At 52.0% G+C, this 25,850-nt stretch overlaps 1 protein-coding gene across 1 annotated transcript in view; it reads left to right on the top strand.

The window, feature by feature from the left end:
* Positions 1–25,850, top strand: part of CAMTA1 (calmodulin binding transcription activator 1) — a 943,590-nt gene that overhangs the window by 852,732 nt on the left and 65,008 nt on the right. Inside the window, exon 11 of the mRNA XM_065935842.1 lies at positions 1,395–1,529. Coding sequence (XP_065791914.1) covers positions 1,395–1,529 — 135 coding nt within the window. The remainder of the gene's footprint in view (positions 1–1,394; positions 1,530–25,850) is intronic.

Here is a 25,850-nt window from a genome sequence, read left to right as displayed (position 1 = left end):
CAGGCAAATCACCAGGGAAGGCGCGTGACCACGAGCTCGGAGGTCTGCCCCGTGGATGTAGTTGGAGCCTGGACTTGGCTGGGGCTCCCTGCCCAGAGAGGCACAGCAGGAGGTCCTGCAGACACTGCCCCCCACCCATCCACCCACCACAAAGCCAGCTTGTGACCCGGATCTGAGGAGCCACACCAGGGCAGAAAGCACAGGGGGGACAATAAGACTGCGGGCCATCCTGGGGCAATGACTTCCTGAAGACCCACTCTGGGGACAATGATGTAACACCTCCACCTGGGATGGAGAGCTGTCACAAGTGAATGACTTGGTGTTCCCACGGGAAGTGAGCCTACACCACCCGTCCTCCCAGGGAAGCCAGAGCCTTCCTTTGCCCCCGGGAGCAGCTGACTTGGACAGCTTCCTCCAAGCTAAGCTTCGAAAAACCAAGAGCCCAAACAGTAACACGATCCCTGGGTGCGTCCTCCCTGGAAACCTGTCCTGGGGAGGCCCCAATCGCTGGTTCCAGACAAGCAGGGCAGAGAGCACAGAACCCTGTTGTATCCCAGTGGAGGTGGGGGGATGAGGCCTGGAGGGGTGGAGCAGCCCACAGAGTCCCCCCGGCCCGCAAGACTTCAACAGCAGCCTCTCCCCCAGAAACAAAGCAGGTCTCTGCCCGAGGCCGGGAGACAGTGAGAATATCCCATGCATTACTCAACCAGGAGTTTTCACTGGGCCCTGTACTGAGGTCAGAACAGCTGCTGAGGCCCATAAGGGCCTGTCTTTCCAAAGTTTGATGTCCAGGCATTGATAGGGAGGCACAAGCTTCCTGCCAGCCCCCAGCCCAGCCCCTACTGGACTCAGAGTAACAGGCACAGACGAAGCCCTTGCCTCCATTAGGGAGGCAGAACTTCTGAAAATACAAGGCAGGCCATGCTAAGTGAGTCAGGACATGCTTGCAGGAAAGGACCAAACAGATATGAGCACAAAGGAACCCAAAGGAAATGCTGGACATGAACCCAACCTCTCCCCCAGGATGGACTGGAGGGGGAGGATTCAGTCAGCCATGCGGTGGAGTGGAGGACCGTTCATTCATCCATTCACTAATTCATTCAACAAATCTGTACTGAGCTCCCAGTCCCTATCCTCCCGACAGGGCAGGGGAGCAAACAGGCAATGACAAACTAGAGTGATCAAGGGGCAATGACTGAGTGCAGCCCCCAGAAAAGCCTTCTAGTAGAAGCAGCACTGCATTTTGGCCTCGAGGAATGAGCAGGCCCAGACAGGGCTAATCCATGAGGAACAGAGGGAAGCGGCTCCTCCAGACCCTGGGGTGGTACACAAGCGGGGGGCGGTCCGTGCCCCACCCCCACCCCCGCCCTGACTGGTCTTTCTTTTGCTTTCAGCCCATGACACTGGTCTTGTGACCCTACAAGTTGCCTTCAACAACCAGATCATCTCCAACTCGGTGGTGTTTGAGTACAAAGCTCGGGCCCTGCCCACACTCCCGTCCTCCCAGCACGACTGGCTGTCACTGGACGGTAAGAAGGGCATTCGGGTCACCTTGCCAAGCCCCAAGGGAAAGGGACACCTGGGAACCCTGAGCACAAGGCGTGAGAAACGAGGAAGCACCCAGGTGTCCTGACTTCTGCCCGGGGCCCAAGTCTCACCTGGCGAGACTCACCTTAATCTCGGCATTTCCCTGGGACACAGTGAGTCTGTGAGCTTGGGCCCAGGGCTGCCAGGGGATCTGAGCAGCCAGACAAACCCCCAAGTTGCTGAGCCTCTCTCAATAGCCCCGGAGCAGCCAGGTCCAAGCATCCTTTACAGCCCCCCCACCACCCACTCAGGGCAGTTCCTGGAAGCAGAGGGGCTCCTGGAGGCCATCACCAAGCCCTGAGCCTCTCAGAGGCAAGGCCGGGGGGAAGGCAGCCCATGGTGGGCTTCTTTCTGATTCCAAGGGTGGACTTCGGGGCTGTGTGCCCAGTGCTTCTGCCTTTTAGAGCCCATAAGCCAAACCTTCTTATGGAAACTCTTCCCCACCCATCACTCCTGCATCTAGGCTATTTTTACTTTGGCTTCTGCCCTGCACAGGCTTCCCAAGTGGTACAATGGTAAAGAACCCGCCTGCCAATGCAGGAGACGCAGGTTCGATCCCTGGGTCGGGAAGATCCCCTGGAGTAGGAAAGGGCAACTCATTCCAGTATTCTTGCCTGAAAAATTCCATGGACAGAGGAGCCTGGCGGGCTACAGTCCATGGAGCTGCAAAAGAGTTTGACATGACTGAGCGACTGAGCTCGCACTGTCCTATAGAGCATCTGACACAAGCCCAGGATCACCTTCAGGGCTGAGGGTGGAGGGCCAGGGAGCCCCCGGTGGCTCCAAGGGAGGAGGCTGGATGTGACCTCCGAGGCTGCTTCTCTAGGAGCAGCTGCCTTGCTCCACAGGGGTGGCAGGGGGTTGGGGAAGAGGGCGCTAAGGTCAGAGACTGCCCTTCCATGCCTGAACATGCTCAAGGGAAGCTCCGAAATTGGCTGGAGGGCTGAGCTGATGGTCTTCTCTGGACAGAGACAGAATGGAAAGAATGACCGAACCTGCCCTTAGTATCAGGGCAGCTGCAGAGGTGCCCGTCTGTGGGATCCCTTGCTGGAGACCATGCCAACCCAAGGTGTTAGGTCTCAGCTAAGCTCACCCAGGGCCCTCTGTAGGGTCAGTTCCTTAAGCTCCCCTTTCCCATCCACAGCACCCCTTTGCCTTCTCCCCTCTCAGACCTCCCCTTGCTGCTGGCCACTGGAGGATCTCTGGGCATGGGTACATGCCTTGGCAGCCTTCCTGAGCCACCCAGGGTGTAAACCTCAGCCTCATTGCAGCCCTGGCCCCAGAAGGGACAGGGTGCCTGGCAGCCACCCCAGCCACTGAACCCACTGAGCTGTTCCCAGAGGTGGCTTTGGGTCAGCAGGCATCTGCGCCTGGCAGTGGCTGCCTGGAAGCACCAGGCTGGCCTTGGCAGCCACCCTGGCCACGGCCACAGCCAGCCAGATGACCCGCAGGATGTAACGGAGAAGGGCAGGGTGACCAGGGGCTCCCGTTCAGGAAATCCGGTTTCAGTTTTGCAGGACAAATGGGAAAGGGAACAGGGAACTCTGCAGAGCCCTGGCTCTCCCTCAGTGACCAGGTCACCTCCAGGGTGACTGAAGGATGCTAGGACCAGTCAGTGTGGGACCCACCTGGGAGATGGAGCACTTCAGAGAGCCAAGTCCAGCCAGGCAGTGCCTCACCTGGAAGCACAGGAAATATCAGCTGCCCCCTGCCTCCCAGGGGGAAAGACAGAGAGCCAGCTATCCAGGAGGGTGCCTGCAGGGGAAGATGCTCTGACAGGAACCATGGGGAAGGGAAGCCACCTTAACTGCTCCATGAGAAGCACACCCCCGAGTCCTCGGCCAAGCTGGACACTGCTCCTCAGCAGCCCCCTCTGCAGGGACTTGGAGCTCTGACCTCCCTAGGCCTCCGGTTGAAATAAACATCCCCCAGCCCCTGGCAGAATACACAGGAGAGATGACAGGAGGTGGGGCAGGGAGAAGGCAGGACCACCCTCAGACAGAGAATAGATGGGGACCTGGAAGGACCCCGTGAATCTCCTTCCCTTTAGGCTTGACCAGGCATCCTTTCAATAGTGGGAGGTGAAAGGGGTCCGGAGCACAGGAACCATGAGACGCCCCCCCCCTACCCCCATCCTGCCAGGGTAGAGGAGTAAAGCGTCCTTCTCCTAGTTCTCCACCCCCTCAATGAATATAAGTGACTTAGCCACCCTCATTTATCCAGCCCGATAAATAATAACGAGGGCGGGGGTCGGGGGTCAACCACAGCGCCCGGGGCATAATCCTCTCAGTGCAGAGAGGACGGCTGGGACAGCCCAGAGGGTGGGGGTCCCCGGTGCTCTGGCCAACCCTGTGACCCGGCAGTGGAGAAGTGTGTCGCAGAAGATGCCGCAGCGGCCAGGCTATGTGAAGCCTTCCTCTCGGCTCCCCTCCCCTCGGGTTCCGCAGCTCCTCAGTTCAGTCCCTCCCGCCCCCACGGTTACCGGGCAAATTCTGTTAGAGCCGCGGGGACGTGCGGGCGCGCGCGCTGCGGCGACGGGGAGGGGCGGCGGCGGAAAGGGAAGGGGCGCGGGGACCACAGCGCCTGGCAAACTGGGGCGCGGCTGCGTGCACACACACGGGCGCGCACACACGCATGCACACACGCACGCTTGCACACCCGGCGCAGCTGCAATGCAGTGGCCCTGCGCGAAGCGGCGGGCAAGCTGCGCCCGCGCCCTCCCCGCGGACTGCGGCACCGCTCGGCCCTCGCCCGCTGCGGGGAGAGAGCGGGGACGCGCGGCCAGGGCTGCGCGCTCCCGTGCTGGCGGCCGCCTCTGGAGGCGCGCGTTTCTGGACCCAGCCCCCGCCCCACGTCAGTTGCCCCGCTCGCGATCCCGGGGGCGCTCTTTGCCCCTCCCCCATCCTAGAGAGGGAGAGTTGTTTGAGAAGAGAATTTCTGCTTTCGTTTGTTTAAAATATCGATTTGCTTGCCAAACTGAAGACTGGGTGGGGGACGTGGACACGGAATCCACACGCGCAGCGGCCGCAGCTGGGGCGCAGCCTTTGTCTGAGCAGCCAGAGCGGGTGGGAGGCGATCGTCCCCGCAGGGTGTCATCTGCGCAGGGGCTCCGCTTCCCCCGAATCTCAGCTAGACACTGCCATCCAAGCGGAGATGGCGCATGGAAACGGGGGAGGGGGAGAACCGGGAAGAGCCGCAGCCGCCGGCATCTACCGGCTCCAGGCCGACTTTGGGGAGCGCAGCCCCTGGGGTCGCGGGTGCTGCATCGCTTCCCCCAGACCTAGGGGCCTCCATCCCCCAACTCCCGCCCCGCTCTGTTAGCTCTGGAGGGGGCACAGGTCCCGTGTGCCTGGCCCCCCTGCCTAGAACAGGCTGGCAGATTGCGGGCCACGGTTCCTATCTGTCTTAGGGATGATTGCGTGAGTGAATGAAGTGCCACGGGAAACATCAAGAGAGCTACATCCAGCGCGGTGCTCAGGAAGGCTTCGCGGAGGAAGTGACTCTTCCGTTGAGACCTCCAGCTTGAGCAGGCAGCCAGGCTGGGAGGAATGGGAAAGAGCGGAGGGTGGGGAGTAGCAAGGATCCCAGGAGGTGCAACAGTCGCTTCCTTTACCCAAGGCTCTCAGGGAGCTACCAGTTTCACCGTTTCCTCTCCCAGAGGTTCAGACTCAGAGCAAATTTCCACAGGTTGCTTGACCCAGGACCCCAGGGTGTTCTGGGGCGGGCCAGCCATGCATTTGGGGAGCAATGGGACCTCTTCCAGACTAGAGGCAGTCAAGCAGCCAGTTTACCCTGGAGACCATTTCGGGAAGGCCTCTGGGAAGTGTCACTCCTGCCTGCCTCGGGTCCAGTGCAGACAGCCAAGGCTCTGCTGAGTGTGGGGAAGAGGTGCTGTATGTTTAGATGGCCTCAGCTGGGCCTGTGTTTGCAAAAAGCATAAACCCAGGTGGCTTGATCCTGCAGCTCTAGAACCGAGGGGATGGGGCTCCCATCTGGTCAAGGACCCTGGGACACCTTTAAGTAACCCCATCCCTGGAAGTTCGGGGTGCCTGGTTCTCTCCTCTGCAACCAGCTGATGCTCCCCAAGGCCCTGCCCCCCCACCCCCACCTGCTGGGCCCTTCTCCAAACCCCACTAAGCAGCTTATTCTTAGACTCTATTTTCAATTGTCTCTGGGTGGCTGAGCCTCCTGCCCGGGTGAGAGGATTGAAGGGAGGCGTGGATGCAGCTTTCTTGGGTTCAGCCGGCCAGCCATCTGGGCAGGTCTCCTGCTGACCTTCAGTAGGGGAAGGACCTTGTCATCTGAGGCAGAGCGGTGAGCAGTAGCTCTCATTTCATCCCCTAGGGGCCTGCTTCGGGGGCAGGGCAGACACCCTGGCAACTTCTGGTCCAGGTCACCAGGCCCAGAGTAGAGTACCCAGTAAGCCAGCCCTCTGGGGCAGCCAGGCTCCGGATTAGAAGTGTGGAAGATGCGAGCCTTGCCCCTCTGTAAGGAGGTGGAGAGAAGAAAAAGCAGGATTTGGTCTCCCTGTTTGGCCTTCTGTGACCACACCTTTACTGCTATTAGATAGAAGGTGTGTAGCTGGGATGGTCCCCAGCTCTGTCCACCTCCCCTCACCTCCCAGCCACCTGTCCCTGGCCTGTGGCCATGCTCCTGCCAGCCTCTCCCCGGCCGGCTGATTTCTAATAGCAGCCTCCACCCACCAGGAGTGGGAGACCACACTCTGACCCTGAGGTCAGAGGCGCAGCCCAGGGGCAACAGGAGGGGCCATTCCAGCTGTGAGACTGGCCCCAGGAAGCTTCTAGATGCTTCCTGCCCACATGGGGACATTCCAGGGCTCTCTGATGTGTATACCTTGCTGGCTCCTCCTGGCCTGGCTCCCTCCCTCCTGCAGATTCACCAGCCCACCTCCCAGTCACCCTCCTCTGGGCCTACTGTGTGACAAACCAGCAACAAGGGAGAACATCCACAGAGCTTATCAGAAAACGCATCACTTCTACCAGATGCTGGGGGGCAGGGGAGGAGCACGGGGTAAGTAATCTAGTTGTAACTAATTTGAAAGGCCACTGTTTTTTACTAAAACAAAGGTTTGTTTCATGGAGTAGAATACAAAATTCAGGAAAAGTCTTTCAGATCAGACATAGAGCATCTGTGAATGGTCTTGACTTCGGACAGTGCCTGAATTACAGGCTGAGTTGGTGCCCGAGGAGGGTCCATGCCCTCCTCCTCTGGGAGCACTCTGCACACACTTCGGAGGCTTGGACACAGGGGTCTGCTCTGTAAGTAAGAAGAAGCACTGCCTAGAATCTTCTGGCATTCACCTACACTGGGGTCTGGGGCGTGCCAACGTGGGTTAGCTCTCGGGCCTCTGGGTATTTCTTTGCACAGCAGAGACCTAAGAGATAAGATGGCAGTGGCAGAAAGAAGCTGTAAGGCTGTGAGCCAGTCTTACACTTGGGTCTTGAAGCTCAGTGGCCAGAAGGACCTCCGGTCTGAGCTGCAGCCCAGCCAGGGCCTCGCTCCCTCCTCCTCATCAGTGTTCTGTTTTCTGTGGGGTCTGCGCCATTCCAGACTGGGGTAGGTGTCAATCCTTAGCCCTCCTTAGGCAGAAACCAAGGGGCCTGGTACTCAGATGCCCCCAGGGGATGTGATCTCCCGCGGTTTACAGCCGGGGCCCCACCGAATAGATCTGTGTAGAGCTCTCTGTGTAGCAGGCATGGGTCACCTTGGGGCTGGGCCTCAGCCGCCTCCCTGCAGCAGTGACGAATGGTGCCCCGCAGAGAACCGGCAAGCCCAGCATCTGCAGAGGCCCGGAGGCAGTCTCTGCATCCTTGTCCTGGCTGCTGGGGCGGGAAGCAGAGTAAAACCCATGGGGGAAGCCCTGGAGCTCAGGCAGACGTGGCCACTCTCACAGGGTCAGCTTCCCAGCCACCTGGGGGAGGGAGGTGGCGGGCCATAGGAGGCTTATCCTGAGGCCTGAAGGTGGGAGGTTCGACTTCTGACGACCAACATCAACCAACTTATCCTTGACCGTTGCACGAGGTTCTCATTGATACCGTAACAAATGGCCACAGACTTGGGGACTTAAAATACAAGCATAGTTTCTTGAATTCTAGAGGCTGGAAGTTCAAAATCAAGATGTCAGCAGGGCCACACTCCCTGAAGGCTGTAGGGGAGAATCCTTCTTACCTCTTCCAGCTTCTGGTGACCACCAGCGATCCTTGGTGCTCTTTGGCTGGTAGCAACATAACTCTAATCACTGCCTCCATCATCAGATGGCATCTTCTTTCTCTGTATCTGTATCTCTATTTTCTCCTTTTACAAGGACACCCATTTTTGGATTAGGGCCCCATCCAATCCAGTGAAGTTGTCTTAACTAGTTAGATTTGTTATTAACTAATTTGCTATTGTTTAGTAGCTAAGTCATGTCCAAGACTCTTTGTGACCCCATGGACTGCAGCCCACCAGGCTCTGTCCATGGGATTTCCCAGGCAAGAATACTGGAGTGGGTTGCCATTTTCTTCCCCAGGGGAATCTTCCTGACCCAAGGATCAAACCCGCATCTCCTGCATTGGCAGGGAGATTCTCTACCACTGAGCTACCTGGGAAACCCACCAGTACCTTGACTCAGTCCCAAATATTCTTGCACATCTTAATCAGGCTTCTGGCCTCTCGTCTTGGCTCCTTCCACAAAGGTCGTTCCTTCTTGCCTCGCCAGGCACTGCTCAGACTCCAGCGGCCCTTTCTTTTCCTGGAGTTTACATTCAGAGGAGGGAGAAAGATAACGGACACACACAGAGGAAATGTCAGAGCACTTACAACGGGTGGCCGCCTGGTAGAGGGCAGCCAGGGTGGCTGCTTGAGGTTAGGAGCCAGCAGAGGCCCCCCTGGGAAGATGCTGCGACGGGAAGGAGCCAGCTAGGCTGAGATCCTGGAAAGGACATCCCAGGTAGAGGGAATCACAGGAACAAAGTCACCTGGTGAGTTGGGGGACTTGAGGGGGCTGTGCTTCTGAGCAGAGTAAGGGGAGGCATAGCAGAAGGAGAAGGGACCCAGCCTGGGAGAGGGGCGGCCACCAGCCAAGGCAGGGAGCTGGGGCTTCATCCTGAGGACAGCAGGGTGGGGTGGGGGAGTTATAAGCAGGTGAGGGGACACACTCAGTTCTGTTGTCAAGATCCCTGCTGCCCCCAGCTGTCGTCTGGAGCTTGAATTGTGACTCTACCCGCAGAGAATCCACTCCAGATGCTCTGCATCTATGCAGGCGAGGGATGAGGGTGGTGCCAGTGAGGCTGAATGGTAAATCACAGGAAACACAGTTTGGAGATATTTGAGGGTAGAGCCAAGGACCCTGCTGATGATTTGAACATGGAGGATGAGAAGGAGAAGCATGTATGTTGCCTAGATTTGGAGCTTAAACAACAGGGGTTGGGGACTCAGGGAATCACTTCCTGAGCTGGAGGAGTTTGCAGAAATAGTGAAGTGGGAGAGAGGGGACTCTCGAGTAGGTTTTGGTTATGTTATGTTTGACAGGTTGTTAGAGTCACCAGGCAAACCATTGGGTTTGAAAGTCTGCAGGTCAGGGAAGGGTCCAGAATGGAGATAAACTTTAGCTGTCATCTGCTCAGCAACAGAGTTTAAAGTCATAGGTCTGGGTACAGGCAGTGAAAGTTGCTCAGCTGTGTTCGACTCTTTGCAACCCCATAGACTATACAGTCCATGGAATTCTCCAGTCAGAATGCTGGAGTGGGTAGCCTTTCCCTTCTCCAGGGGATCCTCCCAATCCAGGCATTGAACCCAAGTCTCCCACATTGCAGGTAGATTCTTTACCAGCTGATTCACAAGGGAAGCCTGGGTCTGGGTGTGGTTGGCCATGAAGGAGGGCAGATAAAGGACAAGAGAGGGCATAGGGCCAAACATGGGCACCCCCAGTATTCTTTTTCTTTTTTCTTTTTTTTTTTTTTGCTGCGAGGCATTTGGGATCTAATTCCCTAACCAGAGATCGAACCCATTCCCCTGTATTGGAAGTGAGGAGTCTTAACCAGTGGACCTCCAAGGAAGTCCATCCTGCAGTAGTTGGATGTCAAGTGGAAAAGCTGCTAGCAAAGTGGCTGAAAAGAAGCACCCAGCAAGGCAGGAGGAAAACAGGGAGGATTTGACCATAGGGAGACCAGGAGAAGAGGGTGTTTCGAGAAAAGAGAAGTGGAGGCCTGTCAATGCCAGGAGTAGGGGAGTCGGGTATTCCAGGCTGAGCAAACCACATACAGAAAGACCCCAAGGCAGGAAGGAGCTCCTTGAGTTTACAGAACCCAGAAAAGTGGCTGAAAACTCCCAGAGCCTGTCTCTGAGCTCGGAGCCCTGGCCTTCCCCAGGCTGGGACAGGACAGGAAAAACCTGGCCCAGGAGACCTTGTGCCTCTACCCCTCCTCGTGCTGCAAGAGAAAAGACCCTGGGCCCTGCCTTTCCTGTTTGGCCCTCTGGTGTTGGCCCAGGAAACCAGCACACAGGTCTGTGGTCCCTGGGGATGTCTTCCGGACTCAGGGAGGCATGCACACCTGCTCGAGTCCCAGAGACTGACTCCCTCCCAGTCACTCTCCACTGGGGTGTGGGAATGGAGGCAAATCCCAAGGCAGGAACAGAATGAGACTCACGTCCAACTGGCGTGTAGATGTCAGACCCGGTGGAGACGCCTCTCTGCCCCCACCACTTGTGGCTGGAAGCAGAAATCCTATAGGTGGCCCCAATGGCTGCCCCACAGGCCTGCTCAGGCAGCAGCACCCTCGCTCCTAAATCCATTACATCAGACTCCTGTTATCAAACCACATCATTTGGACATGGGTCAGCTCTCCTCCAGGGGGCCTAAACTCAAAGAAAGACCTCTTGGTAAAGCTGGGATCCCAGAGAGACCAGCAGGCCTGGGGATATGGCCAGTTCGGGCCAGGGTTTTTCAGGCTTCCTTGGCCTTTCCTGGGATCCGGCTCCCAGAATGAACCTCCCTGGGAAAGACTAGAGGTGCGGATCTGCTGACTCAGCAGTAGGAACCATGGTCCTGAGATGGGGCGGCCCAGGACAGCATCCGTCAGCAAAGAGAAGGGGCTGGGAGTGGAGTGGGTGCTGGTGCGGTCTCTGGGAGGAAGCCAGGTCCTGGAGTCCAGGAGCTGAGTGAGATGAGACCCCAGCCTCCCCCACGAGCCTTTCAGCTCCTCACAGGACTGAAAAGGCAAAATGGCCTCTGGCTGGGGCCCCACGTAAGGCTTCTCTTTTTAAAAACTCCTAAAAATACACGTTTCTGATCCCTTCCAAGCAGCCCAGTGACAGACCTTGTCTCCTGCCTCTGTGAAAACAGGACTTTCAGAATAGTCTGACAGGCTGGAGACCAGCTTTCTCCATTGCCAACATGCTCCACTTGTGAACTCGAAGTCCTTGTTTGAGGGGAAAAAACGGATAGGCAGGCATGTGTCAGATGTTCTGTATTTAATAATGGGAGAGATTTTTAAAAATCCGTGGCAGAGTGGACACACCAAAAACAGAATCTTTGAGAGACAGAACTTGAAAGAAGCAGCTGTCACATCCTCCAACCTCCTCATCCTCGTGGAAGGAATCTGGGTTCACAGAAGAGCAGTGATTGGCCACAAATCACTGTTGAATCAGGACAGACGTCCTCCTGACTCTAGATCAGTGGGCCCGACTTCCCCCACCCACTTCCCCTTCTCCATCCCACGGCCAGACTCACAGACTCCAGGAGCTGTGATACAGGGCAGGTGAGAAACCAGCTGGTCAAGGCCCTGGGCCAGTTCCATCGAAAGATGGAAAGGGCTCCCGAGTGTCCTTTCTCCTGTCTGGGTCTGAGATGGGTCCTCACCCCATTCGGTGGCGCTGCTGATGTCTTGTGTCACGTCAGAGGCACCAAAGCTGCATTCCTGGGCTTTGAGACGTGAAGGAGAGCTGACAGACCTCTGAGCCATGTGATTATCCCTTTTAGCAAAACCTGTCTCTTGGCACAGAGCTGTCCAGCCAGGGGTTACGGTAGCTGACATCCATGTGCCACCAACTGCCAGGCCTTATCCATGAAGCGTTTATGTGTACTAACTCACTCAGACTTCCCAACGACCTACGAAGTTTCCCTGGAGAAGGAAATGGCAACCCACTCCAGTATTCTTGCCTGGAGAATCCCACGGACCGAGGAACCTGGCGGGCTACTGTCCATTGGGTCACAAAGAGACGAACATAACTTAGTCACTAAAGAACAAAACAACAAAGTCCCCATCATATAGATGGGGACTTAGACATGTAGTGAGCACGTGATGTAGAAAGAATCATACACAGGTGGTTTGACCCCATCCATCTGCTCTTTTTTTTTTTTTTCCGGATCAACCCTCCTTTTATTTTTTATTTTTTTAACTTTATTTTGTATTGGAGTAGAGCCAGTTATGGGACTTCCCAGGTGGTGCTAGTGGTAAAGAACTCGCCTACCAATGTAGCAGACATAAGAGACCTGGGTTCCATCCCTGGGTCAGGAAGATCCCCTGGAGAAGGAAATGGCAACCCACTCTAGTATTCTTGCATGGAGAATCCCATGGACAGAGGAGCCTGGCGGGCTACAGTCCACGGGGCCACAGGCTTGGACATGACTGAAGCAACTTAGCACACACTCAGTCGATTAATAATGTTGTGATAGTTTCAGGTGCACAACAAAAGCAAAGGGACTCAGCCATACATATACAAGTATCCATTCTCCCCCAAACTCCCCTCCCATCCAGACTGCCACATAACACTGAGCAGAGTTCCCTGTGCTGTACAGTAGATCCTTGTTGGTTATCTGTTTTAAATATAGCAGTGCATACACGTGGCTCTCAACCCACCCATCTGCTCTTGACCTCATCACAATGGGAGTCTTCCTCTGGCCTCTTCTCCCTGCTGTAATTGTGCTGCATCTGCCAGAGGCCTGCAAAGCTAGAAACAGCCTTTGTTCCTGCTGCTTTCTTCCCCACGATCCTCTCTCTACCAAGCCAAGAAGTTTGTAAGTGAAGACCTATAAAACCCACAGGGCTTCCTCCTCCCATTTTCCGTTTCTTTGCCATTTTTATATTGCAGGCCTTGAGCATCACATCCCTGGGGCTTGAGCCTCCCCATTGGGAGGGCTCCATTCCTGCTGCCACTTTCTCCACCACCACACCCATCCAGGCTGCATCTCACTGATGTTTTCAGAAAAGATTGCCAGGCACCTGCTGTGTGCCAGGCATAGTGCAAGGTGCTGTCCCCTGGAAGGGAAAGACCTGAAAACTGGTGACTGTAGCCCAGTGCCGCACAACGAGTTAGAGACGGAGGCAGGGCTGCCAGTAGCACCTGTGGGGAGGGGCGTGGCCACCTGGGAAGGTCAGGGTCAATCCTGACTCTGCAATCTGACCCCAGCACCCTTCCTAAGCTGACTTCAGCCTGTCTTTCTTGCCTCATCTTCCGCTCTCCCACCTCTGCCCCTACACAAGGCTCTCCCCTCTTCTCTACCAAAATACCCAGACTTCCCCAAACATACTGTACTGTTTCTCACCTCTGGGCCTTCACACATGCTCTTCCCTCTGGCCCCTCAGGATTTTTTTCCCCTGTGGTCACTTTAAAGAACTCTGGCTCTATTGAAAATTTCTACTCTAAGGCCTGTCTGCTCTGAAGGCTGACTTCCCCTCCCCTTGCCCTCCTCCCTGCCACTCAGGATGCCTTCTTTTTATTTGACTTTCCCACTACCGTTTGTAAATTCCTCCCCTAGCAATCCTTTTTGTGTTATCATTTATTCACTAACTGGTGCTGGAACCCCCCACTGGATGCCAGATACTGGGCCAGGGCTGGAATCGGAACAACGGAATGGATGAACAAGAGCAGATGAGGTCCCTGTGAGGAAAAAAGTCAGAACTGACCATCAAGCCTGTGCACAAGCAAGCTTATGCACATATGTGATGGAGGGTTAGGAAGAGATGTGTGTGGGTGGGGGGACTTCTTGAAGAAGTCACCCCTGAACTGAGATCTGTGGGAGGGACAGAAATTAACTCCATGAAGAGGGAGGGAAAAGCTCAGGGAACAGACAGCCCTGTGGTGGGAAGGAGCTTTGAAGGAAGGATGTGAGGGCTGCGGAGGTGGAGAGGGAGTGGGGATCAGACCAGACAGGTTAGAGGGATCCCCAAGTACCAGCCAGGATGAGAAGTACTGGCTTTATCCCCAAGGAGAGGAAAGCCATGGAGGGTTGGAGGGGCAGAGACATGACCAAGTTTGCATTTCGAAAAGTGCTCTTGGCTCTTGGATAGAGAATGGATTGAAGGAGGGCCAGAGCAGACGAGGGTAGACCAGTGAATCCTCCAGGTTTGAGATGATGCTGGACTTGGTGGTTCTGGAAAGAAGGGAGGCAGTCAAGAGAGATTCAGGAGGTAGCATCAGTAGGACTTATAGATTGGTTAGGTAAGGGGGCTCCATGTCATTCACCCTGGAGGAAGACCTGTCACGAGTTGGGCTGAGTTTGCAGGGCCTTCTCCATGGGAGAAGTCAATAGCAAGTAAGTGGACTTAGGATCCATAGCTCAGAGAAGCATGTGGGCAGGGGATGTCTGTGACATGTCTGCATGAAAGAAGTGGGTCAAGGGGTGTGGATGAAATTGACAAAGGGGAGAATCTAGCTGAGTCCTAAGGCCAAGGGTTTTTATCTTAATTATAAGCTTGCCCCAAGAGGCCATGAACATAGTACCTGCCCAATAAGTATTTCTTCAAGGGATAGATAGATGGATGGATGAGTGAATGGATGGATGGGTGAGTGGATGGATGAGTGAATGGATGGGAGGATAGATGGATGGATGGATGGGTAGGTGGATGGATAGATGGGTCGGTGGACAGCCAGTGATGTCTTTGTGACCATCGTCCTCATTGCTGACTGACTGCAGCTTTAGGCTGCATGGCCCCTGATGTCAAAAGCGGTTGGGGCAGGTGTCTAGAGCTGACCAGGCACCATCAACCCCTTTTGGGTCTCTCCATCACTGGACAAGCTTCAGGCAAAAAACCTAAGACAAGAATGCAGATGCTTGACCTTTATTAAATGTGTCCTTGAGGCTGCCTTCAGAGCTTTTATGGTGCCACTTAGTGAGAACAGAGAATTCACGGCTCAGCTCCCTGGAGTTGGAAAAGATAAAAAGCAAATTTCCTCCCCGAGCTACTCAGACCCATCTCCCCTCTGGACCTCAGAGAGGATGGGACTTCCCAACAGGTCCCTGGCAAGTCATCATATGGTGTGTCACAGTTCTGGGGTCTGGAGGAGAGCCTCATCTGACCCCTTGTGACTTCCTCATTGCCTGACTCAGTCCCAGCTTAGCATTGTCAGTGAATGAATGAGTGAATGAATGAGTTGGTAGGTGGGTAGCAGAGCTGGGGGCCATGAAAACCTGCCTATCCACAGTCATTCCCATGGAATTCAGCGCACCAAAATGCTCTGGTATGATGGTGACAGCCATTCCAGCGAGGCCCCATGCCAGCAGCTTCATGTTCATGTTGGAGCATGTTCAAGCTCCTGTTGAGGCCTCATAATACCCACCTCCTCTGGCACTTATGGCCCCGCTTTCTTAGGTAGGCACCTCACCCCTCAACCAGGTCATAAACCACATTGGAAGAAGCAGTTTTGGCAGAAGGCAACCTGTACACCTGCCCACTGTCACTGGTACCTGCTGAGTCCCAGCCATCTGAAGGGCACTCTCCTGGATTCAGGGCCTTATGGGTCAACTGGGCATGCCCCTGCTTCCAGGAGGGCATGGCCCAGGACATGAGGCAAGCCAGACAGGACAGTTGGTGTGATGAGTGCCCCATAGGGGCAGGTTCTGAGCATTAGGTGAGCGTGTATGAGGGCCTGGGAGTCCCTCTGTGTTCCATCAGGAAGAGAATGCACTTGATAGGGGCTGACCATGGAAACGATGTTTGTTCATAGAAATGCCCTTCATAGGTAGAAAGAATGTGCAAAGAGTTGGTCAACTCACAATCCATGCTTGGTTTTAATCACTGACAGGACTCACAGAGCTCCTGAAAGCTGTTATACTCACAAGCCCCCCCCAGGTCAGTAGGTGTGCAATACAATATTGCGGAAGATTGATGAAATAGCTCCAGAAAGAATGAAGAAGCTGGGCCAAAGCAGAAATGACAGTTGTGGGTGTGTCTGGTGGTGAAAGTAAAGCCTGATGCTCTAAAGAACAATATTGCATAGGAAACTGGATCAAGGTAAATTGGAAGTGGTCAACAGATGGCAAGAGTGAACACTGACATTTTAGGAATCAGTGAACTTAAATGGACTGGAATGGGTGATTTTAATTCAGATGACCATTATATCTACTACTGTGGGCAAGAATCTCTTAGAAGAAATGGAGTAGTCCTCATAGTCAACAAAAGAATCCAAAATGCAAAGAATCTGAAATACTTCGGTACAATCTCAAAAATATCAGAATGATCTCAATTTGTATCCAAGGCAAACCACTCAATATCACAGTAATCCAAGTCTATGTCCCAGCCATTGATGCCGAAGAAGCTGAAGTTATACTCATGCTGCTGCTGCTGCCAAGTCACTTCAGTCGTGTCCAACTCTGTGCGACCCCATAGATGGCAGCCCACCAGGCTCTGCCGTCCCTGGGATTCTCCAGGCAAGAATACTGGAGTGGGTTGCCATTTTCTTCTCCAATGCATGAAAGTGAAAAGGGAAAGTGAAGTCCCTCAGTCGTGTCCGACTCCTAGCGACCCCACAGACTGCAGCCCACCAGGCTCCTCTGTCCATGGGATTTTCCAGGCAAGAGTACTGGAGTGGGTTGCCATTGCCTTCTCCAAGTTATACTCATAGTTACAGTTAATTCCATTAAGAGGACCCAGATGGAAATGAGCCAAGAGAAGAAGTGTGCAGGGCGGGATCCAAGAGGGCACCAAACATCCAGCTTCCCCTGTCTTCTCCCATGGAGTCATAGTCAGCATTAATGTCCCTGGATCAATGTATGACAGTGTTAATGGAGAATCACCAATCAGGGAAGCTCCCCTGGGTCTTGGTGTCCAGAGTTTTTATTGGGGCTCCATCACATAGTATTGGAGCTCCATCACAAAGCTCCAATACTTTGGCCATTGATGCAAAGAACATCACTGGAAAATACCCTGATGCTGGGAAAGACTGAAGGCAGGAGGAAAAGGGGGCAACAGAGGATGAGATGGTTAGATGGCATCATCGGCTCAATGGACATGACTTTGAGCAAACTGTGGGAGACAGTGAAGGACAGGGAAGCTGGGTGTGCTGCAGGCCATGGGGTTGCAAAGAGTCGGACATGACTGAGTGACTGAAAAACAGTTACATAGATGTGAGCAACTGCCCATGTGGCTGATCTCAGCTTGAGTCTCCAGTCTCTCCTGAGTTGGTTGATACCATGTGACTGAAAGCCTTTACCCTAAATCACATAGTTGATCCTTCTAGACTGGCCAGCCCCAACCCCACAACTATCCAGTATAACTAGCTCTTACCTTAAATCATATTATAGGACTATCCAGTGACTCAGGCAAACTAAGCCACTCCCAGCTGATGTGGCGTTTCAAGGGCATGGAGCTCACCTCCCAGAAGGCAAGGACAAAAGCCAGTCTTCTCTTCAGTCAAGGTTAAAATCTCTACTGTGCAGAACTGCACCTCCCCTCCTCTGCCCCTACCTGGTTCTTGCCTGTCTCCCCTGCTCCTCACCCCAGCAGACCAATTCCTTTCTGCTGTTCTTGTTGAGAGAAGAAATGCTATGTGTCTGACATGGTTTTTGCTGTTGTTGTTGCTGTTGTTTTTAAAGTGTCGCCCATATGCAGATCTTGTGTAGCACTCAGCAAGTCTTTCGGCCCAAAGAACACATTTTATTATGAAAAATGGTTTGGGCGACTACTTTGTCTTCTGCAGAGAATACTGTGCAAAGCTCAAGATTTCCTGGGCAGGGATGTGAAATTCACTAGATTGCAGATCCATCCACTTAAATGTGAAATCAAATGAGAAATTTTAAGAGCCTTTGACAGCTAAGGTTATTATTCTGACATATTATCTCAATTACCTCTTTAAATTACTCACCTGTGCCATGGCCCGTGATGCTCTGTAAATGAACCTTCATCCTGTCTCCATTCTGCAGACAGCAACCCCCACCCCCCCGCTCCAGCAGTGTTCTCTCCTCACTAAAGTGTTCTGGTGGCTCCATTTGCTGCTGAAGGGTTATGAGCGGCTCCCTTTGAAGCTGCTGCCCAGTCAACTCCCTCCCCTAAGCTCTCCCCATCTCCCTCTCCCGTACTGGGGGCTGGGAGCCCCCTCACCAGTGCCCCCTCCTCCAACAATGCTCCTTTCCTCCCCCAACACTGACAGAAATGGATCTGACCTTGCAAATGGATCTGACAAACCAAGTGTAGACAGGAATCTCAGAGCTGGGGTGGGGGCCTGGGCAAAGATCATCCCTGCTCAATAATTCACCGTTAAGAGAAAAGGAAGACATGGATGCAGCGTTCAGCCATCCTCTATGATGTTAACAATTCAGTGAGATTCCAAGACATAAAAAATGCATTGATGCTCTAATTTTATAAGCTTGATGATGTTTATTATGACATCAGAAGGCCTGGCCAGGGCCCCTGGGAAATAAGCTAAAGCCAGGGACACTCTGAGCAGGGCCTTCCCAGAAGTGCTGTAGACATGGCCCTATGAGGTTGGGCCTGGCGCATTCAAAGCCCCCAGTGCCCTGGAACTTGGAGATGGCTGGTGCATTTCTCACGAGGCTTTCCGGTGGCTCAGATGGTCAAGAATCTGCCTGCAATGCAGACCTGGATTCAGTCTCTGGGTCAGGAAGTTCCCCTGGAGAAGGAAATGGCTGTCCACTCCAGCATTCTTACCTGGAGAATTCCACGGACTGAGGAGCCTGGCGGGGCAGTCCATAGGGTTGCAAAGAGTCGGACACAACTGAACGACTAACACTTTCACTTCACTTTTTTGGAAAAGTGGCAGGAAAATAGAAAACTCAGAGCAGAGAGCAGTCATGCAGCAGGACATGTGAACCTCCAGGTCCTCTGATTGCGCCCACAGACATCATTTCTTCCTCAGCATCCTCAGGTTTGATTCCCAGTAAGAAGGTGAAGAGGAGCTCATTTTATATCTGCTGAAAGGCCCTGACATTAAGTTACTTGAAAGCGAGTTAAAGCGTGGAGGATCTATGGGTGGGGCTGCATTTCTCAGGAAAGCATCCCAGGGGATTTCACTTTGATGTGGATGGTACTTCTCAGGCCCGTGGGCAGCAGGGCCAAACCAGGGGCTGCTGACTCGGCATCAACGGTCCAGAAGCTGGTGAGCTGCAGGCCTGCGTGGGGTCATGGCCACACTGTGAGGAACCAACCAGGGTGTCAAAGAGAGACCAGCCTGGGGGGTCGGGGGGGCAACACATGTGTGTGTAACACATCTGTGCTTTTCCTTGGCCGCTGTTTTTGTTTTTCTCAGTAGCAACGTTTAGCACCTAAGGTGTCTAAAACTTCCTGAGTTCACTGTGTCAGTTCTGCTTCTCCGAGATGGTTGCAGCTTAAACCATTGTGCTTTCCCTTTTGATAGCCTTTTCTTCTTTTCGGTAACACATGATTCGAGAACATGATCTGACAAGCCTCCACTAGTGACCTCGGTAATGATCTGTTATTTGTAGGAAGCTGCTTGTTGCTTCTCTAAACGGGGGACTTTCCAGCTCCTGTTACCACTGATGCTGAAGTTTCAGGGTTTGGTCACAGCAGTTGTCAGGATGGTGATTTCAAAGTGGTCTTCATTGTAGACACCCAATCTTTTGACTCTGTTGTCACCTTCAAGAGAATATGCTCATTTCTCTTTAATCAGATTATCACATTTAAAAAAAATGAATAGTATTTGTTCATCAAAAAAAAGTACAACACAGCAGTTTTAATAAATGTATTTTGAGTGTGCCTTCTGGGTAAACACTCCTATTCTTCTTTTTAAAAATATTTATTTATTATTTGGCTGTGTTGGGTGTTAGTTGTGACACACAGGATCTTTGTTGCGTTATGCTGGATCTTTCATTGCAGGACAGGCTCAGTTGCCCTAAGGAATGTGGGATCTTACTTCCCTGACCAGGGGTCGAACCTGTGTCCCCTGCACTGCAAGCCAGACTGTTAATTAATCACTGGCCCACCAGGGAAGTCCTGACATACGTGTTCTTCATTGTGACTCCACTGGGCAGTAGGGTGCATGGCAGAGAGGCCATCTGCAGCCTGGAAAGTGCCTGTGATACTCTCGAGACCCGAAAGCCTGGAACTTCCCAAGATCCTCCCTGGAAAGATCCACTGGGGGTGGGGTTGGAACCTGACTTGGCAAGGGTGGCCTTGAACATGGTTGTTGTTGTTCAGTCACTAAGTCGTGTCGGACTCTTTGCAGCCCCAAGGGCTGGAGCCCGCCAGGCTCCCCTATCCTTCACTATCTTCTGGCGTCTACTCAAATTCACGTCCATTGAGTTGGTGATGCTATCTAATCATCTCATTCCCATAGAATTCTGCACTTGAAGGTCTATAATCCCTCAGCCAGGTAAAGAGATGCATGGATAGGTGAGGAGCTGAACTTAGAAGACAAAGATGGTCTTAGTCAGTTTGTCTTTGTTACTGCCAGGTGACAAAGTACCACAGACCTAACAGCTGAAATAACAGACATTTATTTTTTCACAGTTCTGCAGGCTAGAAGTTTGAGATCAAGGTGTGAGCAGGTTTGGTTCCTCCTGAGTCCTCTCTCCGTATCTTGCTAAATGACTTCGTCTTGCTGTATCCTCACATGGCCTTTCTCAGTGTGCTCACCCCTGCTGTCTCTTTGGTGTCCAGATTTCCTCTTTGTGTAAAGACACAGTCACTTTGGGTTAGGCTTCACCCTAACAGCTCATTTTCATCTAATCACTTTTTTAAAGGCCCTGATTCCAAACACTACAGTAGCAATCTCAAGTCCTGAGAATCAGGGCTTCAATCCATGGATTTGGTGGGGGAGGGGCAGGGGGAAGACACCACTCAGCCCATAAAAGAGCCATTCTCCAAAATTGAGATATCCTGCATGAAGAGGATTTCATCCCTGCCATGAGGGCTTTGCCAAGTCCCCAGGCCTGCCCTCTGAGACCCCATGGAGGGTCTGACACTCAGATCCCCAGGCCAGGGGCTTCAGCTGGAGTTTTGCTGGCTTGTGCTTGAGTTTTACGGCTCCCTTGGCCAAGATATGGACTAGTCAAGTCACCTTGCCCTATTGTTTAGCTACAACAAGGAGCTAACACCTTTTGGGCACCAGGTTTCGAGCTTACCCTGGGATACAGCTCCTATAATCATCCCTGTTTTATAGATTAAGACACTGAGGCTTAGAGAAGAGAGCCTTTCCAAAGTGTCAGAGCTGGAAACACTGCCCAGCCCTTCTGCCTCCTGAGTTGAGCACTTACCACTTGGCTACTCTGTCTTTTAGGGGTTTTAGGGTTCTGGGTTAAAATAAAGCCCGGGCACAGACTGGCCTGGCTGGCCCTGCTTAGAGGGTCCTCAGGCCAGACATGACCCTGTCTCCTTGAGTGTGTCTGCTGTGTGCCATCCAGACTCCTGGCACCAAGGTGGTGTTAACAAGCGCAGCTTCAGGAAGTGAGCTGGGGAAGGAAGGGGCAGTGGCCCTGCCAGCCAAGCCGCCAAACCTATCCTTTGGTCAAAGAGGGGCCCTTCACCTGTTTGTACTGTCATGGAAGCTGTTTCTCTAGTTTCCATGTGAGGCCAAGCTGACAGCTCCAACTCTGGAGTGTGGAAGCTCGGGGCTTCTGCTGCTCACTAGTGCATAGTCCAGGGCAAGTTACTCAACCCGTTGTGCCTCAGTTTCTTCCTCTGTAAAACTGTGGTAATAAGAACACCCACCGTACAAACTTGGTGTGAGGATGCAAGGAATTAACATGTGTAAAGAATGGAGTTGGTACCTAGTAAATATTGTCTTGATGATGATGGTGGTGGTGATGGTGATGATGGTGATGGTGGTGATGATGATAGTGATGATGGTGGTGGTGATCATGATGGTGGTGATGGCAGTGCCCATCTCAAGAGGAAGAACCAGGTCTCTCCCCTCCCCAGGTGGCACCTGCTCATTGAGCTGTCTTCACTCTCCGTCCATGGAGGCTGCACCTCCTTGTCCATGAGGACCATTTCACTCAGAGACCTAGAGCACATGGGACCTTGGTGAGGTAGAAGGCCTGGGTGGAACCATGAGCCACGCTGGCATGGGTTAAGGGGTCTGGGTCCTCTTGCCTCAGTTCTTCCTGAATGACTACAAAATAGGATTTGGTTAGAGGTCCCTCTCCTCCATCTGTGTGTGACTCCTAGCTGTGCCTTAGGCTTTCAGGCCAGTCCCCCTCATACACCAACCATGCACTCCAGCTCGTTTTAATAACAGAGGTAGTAAACTGTGGTGGGAAAGAATCTGCCACAACAAAAGACCCTGGAGACTATCATGAAGACCATCACAGTCCCAGCCCTGGCCTTGGTCCTCATCCCGAAGCCCACACTGGGTGTCCTCTTGCCCCTGGGCTCCCACTTTACATTCATTATCCAATTTCATCCTCTCCCTGCTTCCAGGAGATGTTTCATCCCCATTTTCCTGACAAGGAAGCTGAATCTCTCCAGGTGACTTGTTCTGTCACACAGTTCAGGGCTGCACATAGTAAAGCCCATTGAATGGGTGCTTTATCACTGCATGTTATCACTTCCTGAGTGTACGTCGGATTATCCATTTTTTGACTCTGCTGCTGAGCACATCTCTGCCTGCCCCCCACTCTGATAGACTAGCCATGCTATTTATCATCTGGCACATGTACCATCCTGGGGCTGGGCACAGAGGGATTATATATTATCCATGTATAACTATGGATGGGCCTGTATAAGCCACCAAGGAGAATGTGTGAAGGTGGTTTCTTTCACCCAACTTCTTTGGAGTCTCTTCCTGCATCACAGTCCTTAAGAGAGACCTCCAAGTTCCTAGGCTGATGGCTAATGAACTTCTTCCTTCCTCTAGATTAGCGCTGACAGCCTTCCTGGTCTAATACTGATCGTGGCAGCATGGTTTGCCCAGGTAGCAAACATCTTGTCTCCTACAGCTGTCCCCTACAGTAATCTAATGCTGTGTAACTAACCACCCCAAAGCTGAGTGGCTCAAAACAGCAAGCAGGCTTGCATCAGTGCCCTCCATGCTGTGGGCTGCCTGGGCGCACACAAGCAGCTGCATTCACAGGGCTGGTCATTTCCAATCCAACAGTCCTTGCGGTCGAAGCTCAGGGGCCCTTGCTCTGTCAGGTTCTGCTGGACCTGCCAGGACCCCATCTGCATGGCTTCAGATCTCATTTTGCAGAAGAGGAAACTGAGGCACATGAAGAGTAAGGAGCTTGGCACACAGGTACTTAGTGGTGAGGCAGGAACCAGAGTCCAGGCTGCCTTCCCCCACCCCAGTGCCTCCCTCCTATGGAAGGTTCAGGGGCCAGGACACTGGCAACTCAGCTGAAGTGTTTACTGTTCTCTGAAAGCCCGCCTTCACCTCTGAATCACTCAACCATGATGGAGACCCTGGTCTATAAGGGACTTCTCCAGGAGGAACCCCAAGTTCAGGGCACAGTTCTCTCCAGGATCCCTAGTGTCTAGGAGGCAGTCAAAGCAAGTGGGAACTGGATGGACTCACCCCTGGACTTTCCACAATCCTTCAGAAGCACAATTAGAAATGAACCCTCTTCTGAGGTCCTCCTTGGAGGCCCCCGGGGGGTCTTCCTCATGGTGTTAAGCGCCTCTCCTGTGTCTGTCTTGTCTCCTCACTGAGCAGTCACCTGGCCCAGCCTCTCTATCCGCATTCTCCGTCACCACCATATCCCACCAAGGGCTGGATATGGGGACTCGGTGAGCAGGAGGGGACCCACTGACCAAGGGTCAGCCATCAGACCCTCCTGACCTCAGTTTTCCTTTTTCCATCACTTGGTCTTCTCTTCTAAAGTTAACCCATTGATTCTTTTTATGCTTCATTCTTTTTCTCTTCCTTTTATTGTGTTTGTGTTTTACAACTCTTTGTTATTCAGTCACTAAGTTATATCTAACTCTTTGCAACCCCATGGACTGCAGCACGGCAGACTTCCCTGTCCTTCATATCTGCCAGAGTTTGCTCAAACTCATGTCCATTGAGTCAGTGATGACATCCAACCTCTCATCCTCTGCCACTCCCTTCTCCTCTTGCCCTCAATCTTTCCAGCATCAGGGTCTTTCCCAATGAATTGGCTCTGCTGAGATATAATTAACATACTGTATAATTCACCCACTTAAGGTGTACAATTCAAAAATTTTAGTCTATTCATTGGGTTGTACAGTCAATACCATTACTCAATTTTTGAAACCATTCATTCCTCCAAAAAGAAACCCCTTTACTCATAATAGTCCTGTCCCACTGCCCCTAGGGTCCTTCCCCCAAGCCCCCACCCTCCCCCCTGCCTAAGGCAACTATTCATCTACTTCCAAATTTCTATAAACCTCCCTATTCTAGAGTCATATCATTTGAACTGGCTTCTTTCAACTCAGTATAGTGTCTTCAAGGTCCATCCTTGTTGGAGCAGGTGTCAGTTCTGGCTTCTTTCACCTAGCCATTTGTTTTTCTTCTTTAGAGAAATGTCTATTCAGATTCTCTGCCCATTTAAAAAAAAAAATTAGGCTTTCTTTTTATTCTTGAGTTGTAAGAACTCTTTTTATATTTTAGACAGAATTTTCTTATCACATATATGATTTATAAATATTTTCCCCATTCAGTGAATTGTCTTTTTCAGTTTATTTTTTTCACCTTCTTGATGGTGTCTTTTGAAGCACAAATGTTTTTAATTTTTATGAAGCCCAATTTATTTATTGATTTATTTTTGGTTGTCCAGGCATATGATGCCATAGCTGAGAAGCCATTGCCAAATTCAAAAGACTGGGAGATTTACCTCTACATTTTCTTCTGAGAATTTTGTAGTTTGGTCCTTACATGTAACTCTTTGTTCCATTTTGAGTTGATTTTTACATATGGGGTGAGGTAGGAGCCCAACTTCATTCTTTTATATGGGGACATCCAATTGCCCCAGACCTATTTGTTGCAAAGACATACAGGGCTTTCTTTCTTCATTGAATTATTTTGTCACTCTTGCCCATGGTTTCTAAAAATACTTTTTTATTTCTTAAGGCCATAAAGATGCACTGATTATGCATCTTGTACTTATTTTTAAGTGGTCACTTATTTTGGAAAACTCCTATTTGATTGTTTTTATTAGAAGTTGATATGTACAGAAACATATTTGATTTCTGATGTGATAGGAGAGGTGAGGTTATGCTGCAGTAACAGACAACCCAAGGTAAAGTGATTTATTTCTCTCTCATGCTCAAATTCAATGCCAATTGGTAAGAAGAGCCCCAATCACCCTAGTCACTCAGGTACCTGACCCAGTAGTCTACCTCTTGACATAAACAAGCTCTCACAGCTGCCAGGGCTGAAGAAAAGAATGTCATGAACAGGTCCTGGTTCTTAGAACTTTCCCAGACTGCTTTCTTAACAGGAATCTAAATGATGGCGGGAGTTTTCAGGTACTTGGGAGAACCATCAGAGGGACAGGATGAGTGCAGGTTTAAAACTTGAAACCCAGATCTCCTGCTTACCATCGATATGACTTTAGGCAAGTTATCTAACTCCTTGCAGTCTCATTTCCCCCTCTCTGGACAATATCCAACTTGCGGGAGAAACAGCAGCAGTGTATGTGAGTAGTGTAATAGCAGGTAGATGTCAGGCACCCAACAAACTGTAGTTCCCTTTATCCTCAGCTGCAGCAGGATGTTCCCCTTTAGTTCCTCCTGAGACCTTGAGCAGAGGTTAGGTTTCTGCTTAAACAACTTATTGACCAGAAACATGTTAATAAATCTTTTGTTACTTGGACATTATTGACCAGAGACATTTCAATATTCACTTACATAACAAATCATCGGTCACAGGTGTTAATTTCTGTAAAAAGCCCCTGGTCAATAAAATGTTAAAAAAGAAAGAATACTGAAGCAAAAATATAATGTGTTAAGATGCAACAACTGCATTGGTCTGGATGCTGCCAAGTGAACTGATCACTGAGCAAAGATTTCTTCTTCAATATTTAAAAAACCGACTCAGGTAAACTCCAGGTTTACTCCAGGTAAACTCAGGTAAGCCCCATAAAAACCGAGTGGAAGAATTTGTTTGAA

Source organism: Muntiacus reevesi, chromosome 5, assembly GCF_963930625.1.
Source record: "Muntiacus reevesi chromosome 5, mMunRee1.1, whole genome shotgun sequence".
Taxonomy (NCBI): Eukaryota; Metazoa; Chordata; class Mammalia; order Artiodactyla; family Cervidae; genus Muntiacus; species Muntiacus reevesi.
The sequence above is the reverse complement of the archived record's forward strand: the minus strand, read 5'-3'. Positions and strand labels throughout refer to the sequence as shown.